The 16776-nt window shown below is 43.2% G+C and overlaps 1 protein-coding gene across 3 annotated transcripts in view; it reads right to left on the bottom strand.

Annotated features, from left to right (window-relative positions):
• NMT2 (N-myristoyltransferase 2) overlaps positions 1–16776 on the bottom strand; it is a 92302-nt gene that overhangs the window by 62680 nt on the left and 12846 nt on the right. For 2 of the 3 annotated variants that reach the window (XM_053665748.1, XM_037141285.2), the window contains exons 2-3: positions 4833–4968; positions 423–567 (exon numbers count right to left, since the gene is read on the bottom strand). In XM_053665748.1, coding sequence (XP_053521723.1) covers positions 423–567; positions 4833–4968 — 281 coding nt within the window. Of the gene's footprint in view, positions 1–422; positions 568–4413; positions 4457–4832; positions 4969–16776 lie in introns of all 3 variants that reach the window. The other variant, XM_053665749.1, reaches the window with a different exon arrangement.

A 16776-nucleotide genomic window follows, 5' to 3' on the forward strand; every position in this document is an offset into this window, starting at 1 on the left:
CTGAAGGCCCTGGCTGGTGTAACTCAGTGGATTGAGCGCGGGCCTGCAAACCAGACAATCGTGGTTCAATTCCCGGTCAGGGCACATACTGGGGTTGCAGGCTGGTTCCCTGCAGGCCAGTTCCCAGCAGGGGATGCATGAAAGGCAACCATACATTGATGTTTCTCTCCCTCTCTCCTTCCCTTCCCCTCTAAAGATAAATAAATTAAAATAAAAAAAATAAATAAATAAATTGCTCTTACTGAAAACCAATGTCACTACCCAATACATATCTATATTTTAAGAAGGAAAGTATTATGTTTGTGTAAAGTTCTAATTGTGGTCTGAAACAAGTTATAAAAGAGAAGTAAAGCCTCTTTCGTATTTTTTGTTTGTTGTTAACCCAGCTTTGTTTGGGGAGGTGGGGAGGCAGAAAAGCTTACTTAGTTTGGGTACCGGCTGTGTGTCCCAAAACTGGTATCTGTGTTTGGCAGCCTCATCGATGTTCCTGGCGGGGCCCTGGCACGCCGATAACAGCTCCATTGCTCTCTGGATATCCTGCAACTTCTGCATTGGAATGGCAGGATTCTATAACAGCAAAGACACACAGACACGAACTATGAGGAAGCTGCCACCGCTCCAAAACCTGGGGCGGAGACATGTGCATCTATCTGCCTTAGAGACTACAGCACCAAAAATTGAACAGTCCTCCTCTAAGCCTGGTCAGGGCCTTGGGTTCATGTATGCTAACACATTAAAATATAAGCAAACATATGATGTTAAAGATAACCATAACTCTATAGTTTTTCTGGGGCTGTGATAGTTCAGAGAATTTAAGGTAAATCGAACTACCCTTTGCTTTAGTTTCCCACCCATAGGCAAATGGTCTCCACCATGACTCATCTGAGCGGAGCAGCAAAAGGAAGTGACATGCAAAGCATGCATACTGTCGCACCAGCCAGTTAGCCACTAGCCTCAGTTTCATTGTTAGGGTTATGCTCTGCAGTAGCAATGTGGGGACAAGGGAAATAACTTCCAGGATGGGAACTAGGCAGACAAGGGAAATTTCAGTTCATTAAGAAGAAAGAAAGAAATCTGAATTTAGTGCTGAGCTGGGAAGGCAGTGGATCAGGAAAGGAAACCTCTAAGGATGCCTTCCTCTGGGGCCACCTCCTCTGTCTCCTAACCCGGGCCCCCCCCCCCCCCCCCAAGAAATAAACCTTCCAACAGGGACCAGCAGTTCCCTCTGAGCTCAACTCCTTGGCAGCCCTGGCCTGTTCTCCCCAACCCAAGTGTTCAAAACTAACTTCCTTTTTAAAATAAAATACATTCTCACTCTATAAAATTGAGACTACCTTTTAATTTATAAAGTTCCTTCCTCAAAGCCAATATTCCTGTCATCAGTGATGATTCCCCAGCTCTTTTTTCTTTTTAAATCCCTCAAATTAGGTCATACTGCATGGAAAATGAAACTATCCTGGAAATGAGGGACTGAAACTGAAAAATGGTGAGTTTTTTCAATACACAAAATTACTGATTAGTGTTAGCATGTTGATGCCATCCAAAGAATGCTCTTCACGGCGGTTCAAAGTGGTCAGAAGGAATCTCAGAGCCCTCGCGCTTCCTGCAGCCAGCACACCATGGGCAGTGAGGAGAAGGGCCATCGGCCCTCGACAGTCTCTAAGCAGCAGCTCTGAACTTCTCAACTTGGACCCTTAATAGTGTGATCTGGGGCAAATCTTTTAACCTGGAAGCTCAACTTGTTTGGCCAGGTACAAAACAGAGTTATTTAACACAGACTGTCCTGTGGATGCTTTACTCACTGGGCTCCCTGAGGATTCTTGCCACTAAAATGATTCAAGGAAACAAAGCGCTGGAGTTCAACCAGGGGTAGGTTAAAGTCTACTGTCTCCCCTCACAAGTCCAGCAGAATCACCCGGGGCTGCCGCAATTTCTGTAAGCTGTTTATCTCCTATTTTGATTGAAGTCCAAATTGTAAGGGTCATATCTCCATTACACATACTCAATTAACAAAATACTTCTGCTGTTCTAAAAAGGCTAGTGCATTTTTAAATTTCCATTTGTGTCTCTTTTGAACCTCCAACATAAAATTAACTGGTTTCTAGCAAAATGAAACTTACATCCAATTGGAGCCCCCCAACACCATCTGTTAGGACACCTACACCTCGAACAGGAAGCATATTCCCACTAATCACGTTTGAACCCTCATCCGCCAATCTTGAAAAATGGAAAGCAGAACCCACTCTCTCAGAAATACCCCTACAGTGTCTGCACTGAATGTGTCATGGTAATTCTTCTTCCCTAACAGGCGTTAAGTCCTCTAACACTAATATCTCGAAACTAAACTATTTTGTAACAAACACAAATCAGCTTGGTGCCAAAGGAGCCAATGACATCCCAATCCGAGGAAGGGGCACGCAGAGCGCTTTCTGCTTGACTTCCTTAGCCTTGACAGGTTGACCAGCAATGTTTACACAAAATCACCATTTATACACTTACATCCCACTGGGACTAGTTTATATCCCAATAGCATATAACTAATTTAAATGCTTTCTAGAAGTAGTTTTGAGTAAGCAGAATTTTCAAATCCATGTTGACAAGGCAGAAGGAAAACTCAGCTATGATAAATTCTTAAACCTATCCATCCACCTTCAGTAGTAGCACCACCTGGGGAGAAACAGATAGTGTTAGGAAAGGTGAGAATGTACACCAGCTCGGCACGAGCTTCCCACTACATATTCCTATTAAAGAGTCAGGCAGGCCTCTTTTCTTCCATATCTGCCACTTGTGATCTAAGTACCTCAGCTGTTCTCTTTACTCATCATTTCCCAAATTTAATACTTTGGAAATCCACAAGAGTCCAGACAAATACTTCATTTTGGTTTTTTATTGTACACTAGAATATTCTCTAAACAGTGTCCACTATAGCCTGGCTGGGTGGCTCAGTTGGTTGGAGTGTCATCCTGCACACCAAAAGGCTGCGGGCTTGACTCCCGGCTGGGGCACATACCTAGGTTGTGGGTTTGATCCACCCACTGGGGTGCACGCAGGAGGCAACCTAGCGATGTTTCCCTCTCACGTTGATGTTTCTTTCCCTGTTTCTCTCTCTCTCTCTCACTCCCCCCTGCTTCCTCTCTCTCTAAAATTAATAAACATATCCTCAGGTGAGGATAAAAAAAGCAATAAACAGGGATCACTATAATATATGGTGTTATCTAGAGCTGGCATCAGCTTAAAAGAAAGGAGCTTAAGTTTTTAAAAAATATGACAGAGAATAGCCCATATTAAAACTATTTTAACTTATTCTTAATAAAAAAAGAAAATAATTTTTCTACCACATAACACTAACAGTTTCTCCAGCCTTGCTTGGCTCTAGTTTCTTGTAAGTGCCCAGAAATGGGAGGGGTTAAAAATCACCAGGTGTTACAAAGACAGCAGAAGCTGAGGGTGACAGCAGAAGCAATAAGGAAATGGCCACAACGGAATGTAAGTGACACCTCACTTATCTGATGAAGCAACGTTTAGAAATGGAGAAAGAAAATCTTGCAAGCTTATGGTGTACCTTATATGAGTTACCTTGGAAATTATGTCCGGTGGATAGAATATTTATTACCTGAGAACCAAGGTGAAAAGCTAAGGAGGAAGACTCCATTTTCTTCTCACCCCACAAAGGCAGTCAAGGGAAAATTGGGGCAAGTAATTTTCCTTCTCAGTGATTCCTGGTCCTTATGTGTAAAACAGGCGACAATAACAAAACTACCTGCAAGATTCACTTCATGCGATACATACAATGCAAACTTTGTACAAGAAAAAATTTTAATTCCACGAAACTTGCATAATAGTTATAACTGCCATGTAGACAGAGTGCTTTACAATACAAAAACCATTTAATAAGAATGATCTAATTGTAGACTCATAACAACCCTGCAAGTTGGGGAGAAGGCATCGTCCCCACTTTGCAGAAGGGGACACAGGCTTAGAAAGGCAGAATCCTGTGCAAAGGCCAAGCTCGAGAGCCATGGGGCCAGGTGAGAGCCCAGGTTCCCCACCCCACCTCCTGAGCCCTTCACGTGACACATACTACAAGCATCAGAACAACTCTATTTCATTAAACTTCTACTTCAAACCCTTTTTGCTGTGAGTGTTGTTGCACGAAGTAGGCTCTGTGCTTCCCTGGGCCCAGCACACAAGGCCTGTGCCCACAGCTGGGGTGACTGGGGTTGGCCCTACAGAAAAGGGGCGCCTGCCGTCTGCTCCACCAATCTACCAACAGTGCCCAGCCAGATAACTTCTGGTTTGGTTTAAATGGGTGTTTCTTCAGGGGAAACATCAGGAGCTAATTCCCACCCCTGGCAATGGAATTAAGAATGGCCACCGAAGACTGGACTGATTCAAAGTCAATGTAAGACTTACCCGTGGCTGCTCCCGCTGAAATCTGCTGCCAGATGGTGTTGTGCTATTCAGATAATTAGACAGACACCCAGAAAAATTAAAATGTGAATATCTTCTAAACTAAAAGTCATCAAATATTAAGTGTAACTTCAAAAAAACCCCTAATAACTCACATTGAAACTTGGTTCTATGATTACAATCTGCATACTAACTTACTGAGAAATACACAGGTGGCGTCCTAGCACACCCAAAGGCACAGCATGTACCTCTTAGTTACTGGGTGCTGACGTCGACCTAAGGCTGTAAGTACCCTCCGGTTACTATCAGTGCGGTCACAGCAAAACCCTAACTACTCCGCTGATCCGACAAGGGCTAAACTGCACAGGCCTGCTCTCACATGCATGAGCAACCACACGGACTGAAATAAACACGGCTCTCACTTTTGAAGGCTGTTGAATCTTGATCTCCTGGGAATCAGATGCAGAATCTGACTTGGTGCCTCCAGAATTCGGTTTCTCCTTTTTTCTCTTCTGTTTCTTCTTTTTCTTTTTGGCACCCAAGTCGCCTCTGGGACTTCTGTTAGGGAATTCACAAAGGGTAAAACAACAACAAATCATTATATAAAATTAATCATTTAGAACAAAGTGTGCCACACATAGAAAAAACACTATGTTAGGATGTATGATACTGTGATTTATAAGAAACATATATATTTGATCATACAGATGACCAAGTACATATTTCTAATATATATTTGGTTTTCATTAATGGTTCCTGGCTGACAGCTCCTGAATCCCTTGGAATTTCCTACATGATAAGAGCTTAAAGATGTCTCTTATGTCAATGAGGTGACTTTTGGAAGCACCTGAGGGATGGCTGCCAGTAGAACCAACCATGTGAATAGACGGTTGGAACTTTCAGTGTCAACCCCCAACCTCTGGGGATGCGAGAGGGGCAGGAGAACAGCTAGTGATTTCATCGCTCAGGCCTGTATGAAGAAACTGTCATAAAAACCCGTAAGGACAGGGTGTGAGGAGCTCTCAGGGTGGCGGGGGCGCTGGGGTGGGAGGGGCGTGCCTGGAGAGAAAATGGGAGCTCTGTTTGCTTCCCCGTGCCTCACCCAGTGCATCTCTTCCACCTGACGAGCCTGAGTTACTGTATTTTGCCATGTACAATGCACACTTTTTTGCCCAAATTTTTGAGGGGAAAATAAGGATGCACATTATACATGGGTAGTACTAATCTGTATCCATATAAATGTTTTTATCTCTTCTATTTGTGCTTATGCATTAAAAGTGTAACTCTAGAAAGCAATAATGGCATCTGTATGCAAAATATCCTGGAATATGATAATCAGTTTTATTTCTAAACATAAATACATTTAAAAAGTGAATTAAAAAATTAAAAGAAAAAATTTGCGTCCTGAAAGTTTGGGCCAAAAACATGGGTGTGTATTATACATGGCAAAATGCAGTATACCCTCTGATAATACACTAACGGTCTAGTAAGTAAAAGGTTCCCTGAGGTGTGTGAGCCACTCCAGTAAATTAATCTAACTTAAGGAGAGGGGATCTTAGGAACCTCTGGTCTGGCAGAAGTGGGTGTAAAAACCTGGGCTTGGGACTTGTCTGAACCCTTACCCTGGGAGATCTGAGGCTGTCTCTGGGTAGACAGAGTCAGAATTGAGCGGAATTCTCAGATACTCTACTGCTGCCTGAGAACTGCTTGGTGTTGTATGGGAGGCGCCCCGCCGCCACACGGTCACATCCGAATTGGGTCCAGGAACCCAGAATAGGTGTAAGTGGGAAATGAACTTCAGTCAGACTAGGAAATTAACAGGACAAGTAACTCGGGAGAGTATTAGTCTGCATGCAGTCATCTTGCAGGATGCTTAGATGTCATCTCAGCAGGAAAATCGTAGATATAAACCACATTTTATGACAGAAGTCAAATTGCTTTCACAGTCATCACTGCTGCACTGATCTACTTCTCAGTCAGCTTTTTAAAGGGAGAGATATATGTTGTAAAAATTCCATTATAAATATCTCTTGGGTAAAACAAACCACTAATCTTGATACAATAGAACCAAAGAAACTGCTTCTGCGCAGAGGGGGCAATTTTTCTTGAATAAAACTTTTACTAAATGGATTAGCAATAAAAAAACTCTACAGGAAAGAAAAAAACATTCACTGGTAAAACACTTCTGTTTGGAACCCTGCCATCTCCTGACGAGCAAACAAAACATGAGATTTTTTAAACTTCCACTCATTGGGGCCTGTCCTTGCCTATGCTTAGGAGGTAAATTAAAATTTAGAGTCAGACTATTTTTGAACTTCTGCCTGATGTAGGGGAAGGTGATAGAAATAATCAGATCCATTCCATGGTTCTCAATTAGCTATACTGGTCCATTATCCTTCTTGAATTTTTACCTAATTATAAAAATACATATTCATTATAGAAGATACACATGTCATTAATATTTTAACATCCTTCATATAGCATTGTCCCTTAAAGACAAATCAATAGTTGTTCTGGTATATATTCTAACTTTGTCTTTCTTCTCTAAGGATGCTTTCATTTTTATTATAAATAAGTTTTAAGCAAATGGTGAATCCTAAACATACCATTTTGAAACTTCTTTTTTTCTCCTTCCACTTCACAATATAACTTCTTTTCATGTCACAATATATTGAGCCACCTCATTTCTTTTTAGCTACTGGGTGGTATTCCATCGTGTAAATATATCATACTTCATTCCTATATTAAAAGTGCTCCAGCCCAAAAATATTCTGGTACTTACATCTTTGTTCATTCATGATAGTATGTCTGAAGGTAGACATGCTAGGTTAAGGGGCGTGTACAGTTTTGGTTTTCGTAGACAATTGAGACTGCTTTAATGAATACTGTACCAATTTCCACTCCACCAACAGTAAATTGGACAGTTTCTGGCTCTGCATGGAAGGAGCTCGAAGTCATCATTTCATCCTAACAGACTGAAAAATCAACATTCTTTAACGTGTAGAAAGGTGGCACAGGAAAACTGCTGCCCCAAAGGCTGCAGGGACGGAGAGGCAAACAGAGTCACAGTCCCAGCAGCGGAGACTCGCCAGCTGAAACCAGCACAGGAGCCACTACCTGGGCATGAACACCTCGACTGCACCTGCAAGACTGCACGTGGACAAGCCTGAGAGTAAAGCAGTCCAGGGGGGCCCACCAGAGGGGTCTCCCACCCTTTTTTGAGTTTTACTTTCAGGAGCCCAAGAAGGTTCCCATAGTAAAGATTGGAGAAAAGTCCCCTTGGGCTTCCACCAAGGGACAGGGAAAGAGAATCATTTGGAAATAGCCAGAGTACTCTGTTCTTCCTGACAAGGTTTGCCCTCAGGAGAGACCAGCCAACCACAGCTTAGCTGGCTGGCGGATTATCAGAGCCTAACTGACCTGGGGAAGGAAAATACCCAACTCCAGCCCATTCTAGCCATTCTGTGCCAGTTAAGGGGGCTGGAGAAAACTGAGAAATGCTTTAGTGAGGCACAGCCTCACTAAAGGCTAGGGCCTGATCACAGAACTATAGAACACGTCCCCTCCCCCCACACCTCACCACCACTAAAAACCTATTTATAGTAGTTCCTTTACTCAGTATATCATGTCCAGCTAACAAGAAAAAATTACAAGGCATACTCAGAGACCAACAATACAACTGGAAAAGACAAAGCAAGCATAAGAACCAGACATGGCAAGGATGTTGAAATTATCAGACCAGGAATTTAAAACATCTATGATTAATATGCTAAGGGCTCAAATGGACAAAGTAGACAGCATAAAAGAATAGATGGGCAAGGTTAACACAGAGATGGAAATTCTAAGAAAAAACCAAAGAGAAATGCTAACGATCAAACAAACTGTAACCGAAATGAAGAATGCCTTCGACAGGCTTGTTAGCAAACTGGGCACAGCTGAAGAAAGAATTTCTGACTTACAGGACACAGCAATGGACATCTTCACAGAAAACTCCCAAACTAAAAAGCAAAGAGAACAAGGACCGAAAAAACAAAACAGAATATCTAAGGACCATGGGATACCTAAAAAGGTATAACATACATGTAATAGGAATAACTGATGGAGAAGAAAGAGAAAGTACAGGTAAAATATTTGAAGCAGTAATAACTGAGAATTTCCCAAAATTAATGTAAAACATCAAAACACAGATCCACAAAGCTCAGAGAACCCCAGACAGGATAAATGCCAGAAAAAAATCCCCCCAAACAATCAAACAAACGAACAAACAAAAACAACAACCCTACACCTAGGCATATAATTTGAGACTACAAAAAAATCAAAGATTAAAAAACATCCTGAAATAAGCCCAAGGGGAAACTAGAGGAGGCAGAAAACACTTTGCCTAAATAAAGGAACAAAGAACAGTAAATACAAATGTCAATTTCCCTACTTCTTTGCCAGCACTGAAATATTACCATTCTTTTTACCTCCTGCCCACAAGTCTTTTTTCTTCTCCCCTCAAGTCTTTGGGTAGGGAATAAACTTGTAGCTTTAATTTTCTCTATTTAATCAGGTGTGAGGGTACACATGCTTATCGACCATTTATGTTTGTCCATGAATTGCTCAGTCTTATCCTTTTTCTCTCAGCCATCTTTTAAAAAATTGATCTGTAGGTGCTCTTTATTAAAAGCATGAATAGAATCTATCATGTATTAGGTGTTTTTACTTTGGGCACTTTAAACTCATTCAACCCTTGCAACAGCCCTTGGAGATACTACTTTTTGCTTATATTACATTGTCTAGTTTGTTGTGTATTACTGAGATTACAAATACTTTACCCAGTTTATTTTTTAGCTTTCAGCTTTACTTATGATATCTTTTCCTGTACAGACATTTAAAATTCTTATAGAGTCTAACACTTACATACTTCCCCTTGTGGCTTCTTGGCATTTAAATCTTGCTTAGAAAGGCCTTCCCTATTCCAAAATTACATAAGCACCCTTCTGTACATTCCTTTCTATATGACTTTTGGAAAAAATATTTCACCTCCTAATTCACTTAGAGTAAAGGGTATATAATGTGAGGTATCGTGTCATTTTTTTTTCTTTTATTGATTCCAGAGAGAGGAGAAGGGGGGAGAAAAAGAGGGAGGGAAACATCACTGTGAGAAACACTGACCAGTTGCCTAGTGAAGAGACCCTGGCCAGGAACCGAACCCACAACCCAGGCATGTGTCCTGACTGGGACTCAAACCTGAGACCTTTTGGTTTGTGGGATGGCCCAACTAACTGAGCCACACTGGCCAGGGCTCGGGTCTGTATTGCCCAGAGACAGATATAATAAGAGAGGAAAACATGCCTACTTCGTAGATGCAATTACAAAGTGAGGTTCTCTTTCTGCCTGGCATGGCTCTAAGTCCAAGAACTTTCAAAATGTCTAAAAATTCTTTGATACTTCTCCCAACAAGAGGTCAGATCCCTTCCCCTCCCCTTAAATCTGGGCAGGGTTGTCACTTTGCTCTTAACACAGAAGAAATGACACTATGTGACTTCTGTGGCTAGGTCACAGAACACAGTTTCCACCTGGCTACTTTGGGATGTTCACCCTTGGGGCAGCCTGGAGCCATGGGAGAGGTCCAACTGCCCCAACCAGCAGGCCGACAGTGCTGCTGAGCATCCAGGCAGCAGCTGGCACCAGCGAGCGGCCATGGGAGGGAGGACTCCTGGACGATCAGCGTGGTGTGGAAGACTCCCCAAGGCCATGTCTGCACCTGCACAAGAGGCCCCAAGTGAGAAACTGCTTTTACAGTGTCCTTACCTATGAAATCCTCAAGCATGATAAAAAAGTGTTTTAAGTCACCAGATTGGAAATAAAAACCAGAACAGAAATTGGGAACCTGAAAATGGAGTGCTGCTCTAACAAAACCCTGGAACACAAGGCAGCGGCACCAACACCAGGTGGAGAGACCCTGAGGAGACTGTGGGCAGAAGTCTAACGGCCTCGAGGAGGCTACTGGAGAGGGCTTGAAGAAAATAGAGAAAATGTTTCAGTTCATGTTTATTTCAATGACTTCTTCATTTTCAAATAGAGGAAAGACTGAGGAAAATGACCCTTGTTACGCAGTAGAGGGGCATTTATAAAACTGTTGCAGGCAATAATGTGGAAAACAGAAGATATTCCTAACGAACTTTAACTAAAGGGACCTCTGGGCAGAGGGCGGAAAGTGCTGACTCGCTGACCATTGCCGGCGGAAAGCCTGGCAGGTTTCTGGGGGAAGTGCCTTGTATATCCTCTCTGAACCACACGGCTCCCAGGCACCTTTGTGTCAGGGCAGCTTCACCGGGAGCCCAAGGAAGGCAAAAACCTACCTGGAAGAGATCTGTGAGTAACTCTCATCTGAGGGAGTGGGTTCAAAATGGAATCACAGAGAGCTCATGACGTTTTTAAAAGTTACATTGGCTTGGCAGACACGGAACAGAAGAAAATGAAAAGAGGACTTTGGACCCTCTGTTTTTTACAAAGCGGGAAGCAGACAGAGGGGGTCACTCACTCAGATGCAAAGTCAGTTTTGTTTTGGAAGGATGTCGTAAAGGGCACAACTAAGAGCCCAGAGGACAGTGGTCAGAGCCAGCGAGGACAGCTCCCAGAGAACAGGGCTGAATTTGAGTCAAGGAACTGGCAACACACCACTAAATAGATTTCGGAGCTGCTATGAACCAGACTGGGGTGTGCTCCCTATTTCCCCCTTTCAGAATAGTGGCTCTCCTACCTCTGTGCGCCATTTCAGGATGGGTGTGTGGAGAGCAGACGACGTATCTGCTCAGTTCACAGGTACTCAAATTGACTAGGAGAGGGGCCTCGCCCACACCTGGACTTGGTTTAGATGATGAGAGCCTCTACTTGAAGCCTGAGCCTGATACATAGGCTAAAACACAATATGATTTTGGAGAGGGCCTTAGGGAGGGTAAATGTATGCTGCATGTAGGGAAATGTAAATAACTTCCAGCCAGAAGGACTTGTGGCTCCTACTTTTCAACACGTACTCAAAATTGTTAAGACGACTCCCAATGAAAAATGGAATCTAGACCCCCTCCCTTTGAAGGTGACTCACAGCGAATCATTCACAACAAACGCATCAATACATGACTTCTGAGTCTAGGTGAGAAAAGGCAACAAAGCTCCTACCCAGTTCCCATGAGATCATGTTCTTTCCATCAGATGACCCCGAGATCCACCAGGCTGGTGAGACCACAGGCAGCCCTGCCGGGTGAGAAACCAGCGGGTCTCTGGCCGAGGGCCAGCCCCGTGAGAGAGCCACTGCAGAGGTCCAGGCCAGTGCAGCCCTGGGCTGACTGTGGCCCTGGCCAAAATCTAACCACCACCACAAGAGAAACCCCCCAGTGAGAACTCCCTTGAACTGTGCCTTTCCAAATTTCTAACCCATAGGATGTGTGAGTATAATAAACCAGGCATTGGTTTGTTATACAGCAATAGTTACTGGAGCATAAAGATCCCACAGTAAGCAAACTGAAGTCCCATCTTGTGAAACATACATTCTTAGGTAACAGACGCACAAAGGGGAGGCCTTCGGGGAGTGAACAGGACAGGGCCTGTGAGTATGCGGCCTGATGGATGGTGGGGAGTCAGTCTTTCAATAAATACGGAGAACTGCTATTATTCCACATTTAAACACATTGTTTCCCCTACTAGGACACTTTTCTACCCTTCATTTCCTGGCAAATTGCTTGTCACTCAAAATGCAGGCCCCAAACCACCTCTTCTGAGAAACCTTGCTCCTTCCCTAATCTGAATCAGATGCCCCCCCAGCTCAAAGAGGCCCCTGCCATCTGAGCATCATTTCATCTGGCACACTCTACACCTGGTGTTCTCATCCGCTCTTCCCACTAGAATATGAGCTCCTTCAGAAAAGAAAGTCTCTCATTTCTCTATAAAATGTGTGAATAAGAGAAAAAATATATATTGCTCTCTTCCCCCAGTTCCTGGCATAGAGCTCCTAAAACCCTTGCTGTTTCCTGGGTGGAAAGGAGTGTCTTTCGTTCTACTGAGGTGACCTGGTGGCTTGCTGGATGGGAGCCAGTCACCAGAAAGACCAAGCACCCTGATTAGAAGCTTGGTATTTTCAGCCCCACCCTTCCATTCTCCAGAGAGGGGAGAGGGGCTACAAACGGGATCAGTGATCAGTCGTGCCCACTCATGAAGCCTCCATACAAGTCCCGACAGCGCAGGGTCAGGGAGCTTCTGGCGAACACGTGGAGGTGTGGGATGGTGCCACCGAGGGCACAGAGGTTCTGCACCCTTCTCACATGCCTTGCCCTGCACACCCCTTCCATCTGGGTGTTCATCTGTATTATAATGAACTGGTCAACAATAAGTAAATGATCTTCCTGAATTCTGTGAATTTAAATTAACCAAACCTGAGGAGCTGCTCAGTCAGAAGCACAGGTGACCACCTGGACTTGGGATTGCCATTTGAAGTAGGGAAGTGGCAGTCAGGCAAAATTGAACCCTCACCCTGTCTGCCGGTAAACAGTGTTGGAACTGAGCTGATCTGTGGGATGCCCAGCTGGTGTAAGAGCCGCCCTCTGCACCTACACACACTGGTGTCACAAGTGCTGTGTGTGTGACAGTAGCATGACAACAAGAGAGAAGCAAAAAAAAGAGAAACTCAGTTCTCTGAGTGGAGAACTGGGTTTTCCCCACTCAGCTGTGTGGTAAACATCATTCTTGCTCACCACTAGTTTGAATTCCCTCTCCTGCAGGCAAATGAGAGGGTGCCGCATACACTTCCTGCCCCTTGAAATGAGGCACGGTGGGCAGTTTGCCTAGTTGGTGGAAGATGAGTCATTCAAAGACTTTTCAGGCTTTGCTCCCTCAATGTTCCCATGGCTGGCATGTTGTAAAGTGTTGCTCCCATGTGAAAGTGTGGAGAGCCTTTCCAGGGATGTCCAACCCACGGCCCACGGCCCAGATGTAGCCCAAATCATAGCCTTTTAAAATGTAAAATGGATAATTTGTTCCCCTACAAGGCCAAAATATGAAAGGTATGTTCAATATTGAGAAAAACTGTTTAAGAGACAAGTGCTTGGGCTAGAGCTTCGTACTTCCCTGTTCCAAGTCCTACAATAGAAAGTGCTCATTTTTGGAGACAGATTGAGACCCCGCCAAATGGCACCCCAGGGGTCTAAAAATAGTAATGCATTCCCACCTCAAAATGAGCAGTTTATTTTCTTCAGTAGAATCAAATCTGTATTATTGTGATGTTTATATTTAAAATCATCTGGTGGCTAAGGACTCCCATAAATATCTGACTAAAAACTGGGCTAAACAAACATATCACAGCCAAATACTGGAGCTCAAAATACGCCATGGATAAGTACGTCAAATTCTCTGATTCGGGAGTCTGAATATTTCAGGCTTTGCTCCCTCAATGTTCCCATGGCTGGCACCTTGTGAAGCAGTGAACTTGCTGTATTGTGAACACATGGTTAACAAATGTATGCATTTGTTAGTGGTGGGGGGTGGAGTTACAAAAGAAGGCTATTTATATTTGTCTCCCTAAGGCCTCTAATGCTTCTATGCCCAAAACACGTAGATTTTTATAACGAAGGCTTGTTGAATGAATGATTAATTCTGGCTCTTGAGTTGGCTCCAATTACAGGTGGTAAAACACCTCAGAAGGCTAAAATTCTCCCTACCTGGACAGTAAAATCAAAGGCAGACGCATTCACTGAGCATCTACCATGTGCTCGGCACTGTGTTGAGGGGAAGGTGGTAACTGAGATCATCCAGAACATGGCCTTGGCTTCACAACCCAGAGAATTATCCCTCCCCTGCCTCATCCTTTCACTACTGCTGGTTATGGCTCTTCTAGAAGTCACTAGGAGCCCAGGATCTCACAGCTTTTCTGTTCAATCCACCCAGTTAAAAGTATCTCCACATTTCCAAGAAGCTTTCATGCAAACGGACACAGGCTGAGAAGTGATGGCTGGCACAGGTGCCTACCCAGCTGGATGGACGCAGCCCTACCAATGAAGAATCCGGAAATGTTTGTCCTGCATGTGAATTCATTTTTTCTAAAACAAATAAATTAAACTCATGGAAACTTATATGAATATAGAGACATAAAAGATGAAAATAGATAATTTCACCGAAAATTTCTTAAATACGATTACATCACATGTTCTATAATTTATAGGACACTCGTGAAAAGAAGTTTTCTGTTAAGGTACATTTTGGTAGCTAATTAATAGTATGTACAAATGGTATTGTTAAAATTGTACTGTTATTTTGATATAATGAAGAAAGTAGAATTATTTTTGTTAACTCTAGTTTGTCAAAGTTTTATTTTTCACTCCCAAATATAAATTGACAGGGACCAAGAGAAAGTGGCACTCAATTAGCCATTCCCTGCTCCAAACTTCCAGACGTATCTGGTGATATTTACACAGTAATGAGAAGCAGAGCTGCCCAACCCTTAAGTTAGAGCTACTTTCCATGCCCCAGAAGCTTCAAGGAGACAATTTGAGAATAAGAGCTGATAAATGCACCACCTCACCACACTCATTTGAATAACTATAATCAAAAAAGGTAATTTTTTTTGTTGGCAAAGATGTGGTGGGAATATAAAATGGGCCAAGCAAGAACTTTTGACAAACAGTCTGGCAGTTCCTCAACATGCTAAACAGAGTTACAACAGGACCCAGCAATTCCACAGCCAGGAATATATAGCCAAGAGAAATGAATATATATCTACACAGAAATCTGTACACGCATATTCAAAGCAGTACAGGCAAAAAGTGGAAACCACCCAAATGTCCATCAACTGCTAAATAAAGAAAATATGGTATATCCACACAATGGAATATTACTGAGCCAAAAAAAATGAAGTATGACACATGCTACAGCATGGATACCTTGAAAACATTATGCTAAGTGAAAGAAGCTAATCACAAAAGACACACAGTATATGCTTTCATTTATATAAAAACTTCCAGACTAGGCAGATCTACAGAAATAGAAAATAGATTAGCAGTTGCCAAGGGCTGAGAGGATGAGGGGGGTTGGAAGGTGTCAGCTAAGGGATGCAGGGTTTCTTCTGAGGACAATACAGATGTTCCGAAGTTGGCTGTGTTGATGGCTGCACACTCAGTAAATATACTAAACACCACTGAATTGTAGAGTCTGTGAATTATACACCAACAAAGCTGTTTTAAAAATTGGGAAGTGAAATTCTTGTCTCTGGGGGTGGTAAGATATTGCTAAGGCCTCAGGACAATAAAGGAAAATACCTGCTTGTAAAGATTCTTTTTGGAAATCCAATGAAGAAAAACTGACTCAGATCCCCAGTACTTAAGGCTGGTTATTAAATACAGAAGTTTAGCCATGGATATCATGCAGCCCTTTTATAGATTTCTACTGGCACTTTAAGGACAGGCAGTCCATTTCCCATTTCCCCAGCAATTCATATGAAAGATCCACAATGAAAGCCTCTGAATTTTGCTGCCCCAGAAAGGACAAATACTTTGGTCTATGTCTAGAGAGAATCTCTGGCATATTCAAACCCCAAGCCTAAGCCAATAAACTCCTCATCCATGCAGATGTCAAATATTCAATAAGCACACCCAGCAATTCCCTCCAAAGAAGTATTCAAGGATTCTACGGAGAGGGCTTAATGGAATGAACAAAAACCACATTTTCTAATAAAGTGTAAACATATTACAGTTACTCCAGTAGAAACAAGAGAGGCAGAGACTACTGGCCGCCCCCCAAATCCACCTCCCTCCCTTTCTCCCTAGCTCACAGTGGGATAGCACTTCCCAGCTCCTCGCACTGAGGTATGGCCATGTGACTGAGTTCTGGCCGATGGGACAGGAGTAAAAGTGACGTCTGCCTCTTTGCTGGCCCAGAAACCCTCCTGGGCGTGCTCCTCCACACACACTCCTTCCCTGTGCTGACCTGACTCAGGTGCAGGGTGAGACATTAGAGGAGGGCACAGCCACCTGATGGGGAAAGCCAGACTCTGACTGACAGAACAAGGGGAAGTCCCTGGCCATCCCTCTGAACACCTGGCCCAGGACCGGCCCATGAATAAGAAGAAAACCTCTACTGTGCAGAGCAATTACACATTAGGGTCTACTTGCTATAGTGGCTTAGTCTATCGTAACTAACACATTACTTTTAAGGGTGACATGCCTAGTCAATTTATGTGAATGCCAAAGGTAAGAAACAAGTTTAGATTTGATAGGATTCTAAGAGGGAGATCGTTGAGCTCCTCCCCACAAGAACCATTAGTTAATCTGATGTTATAATTATTTCACAATTGTCCCCCTTGATTTACAGTTTCCTGCATAGAAAATGGTGGGATTA

The sequence above is a fragment of the Artibeus jamaicensis genome, unplaced genomic scaffold (assembly GCF_021234435.1).
Source record: "Artibeus jamaicensis isolate MK-2021 breed Jamaican fruit bat unplaced genomic scaffold, CSHL_Jam_final contig_426, whole genome shotgun sequence".
Taxonomy (NCBI): Eukaryota; Metazoa; Chordata; class Mammalia; order Chiroptera; family Phyllostomidae; genus Artibeus; species Artibeus jamaicensis.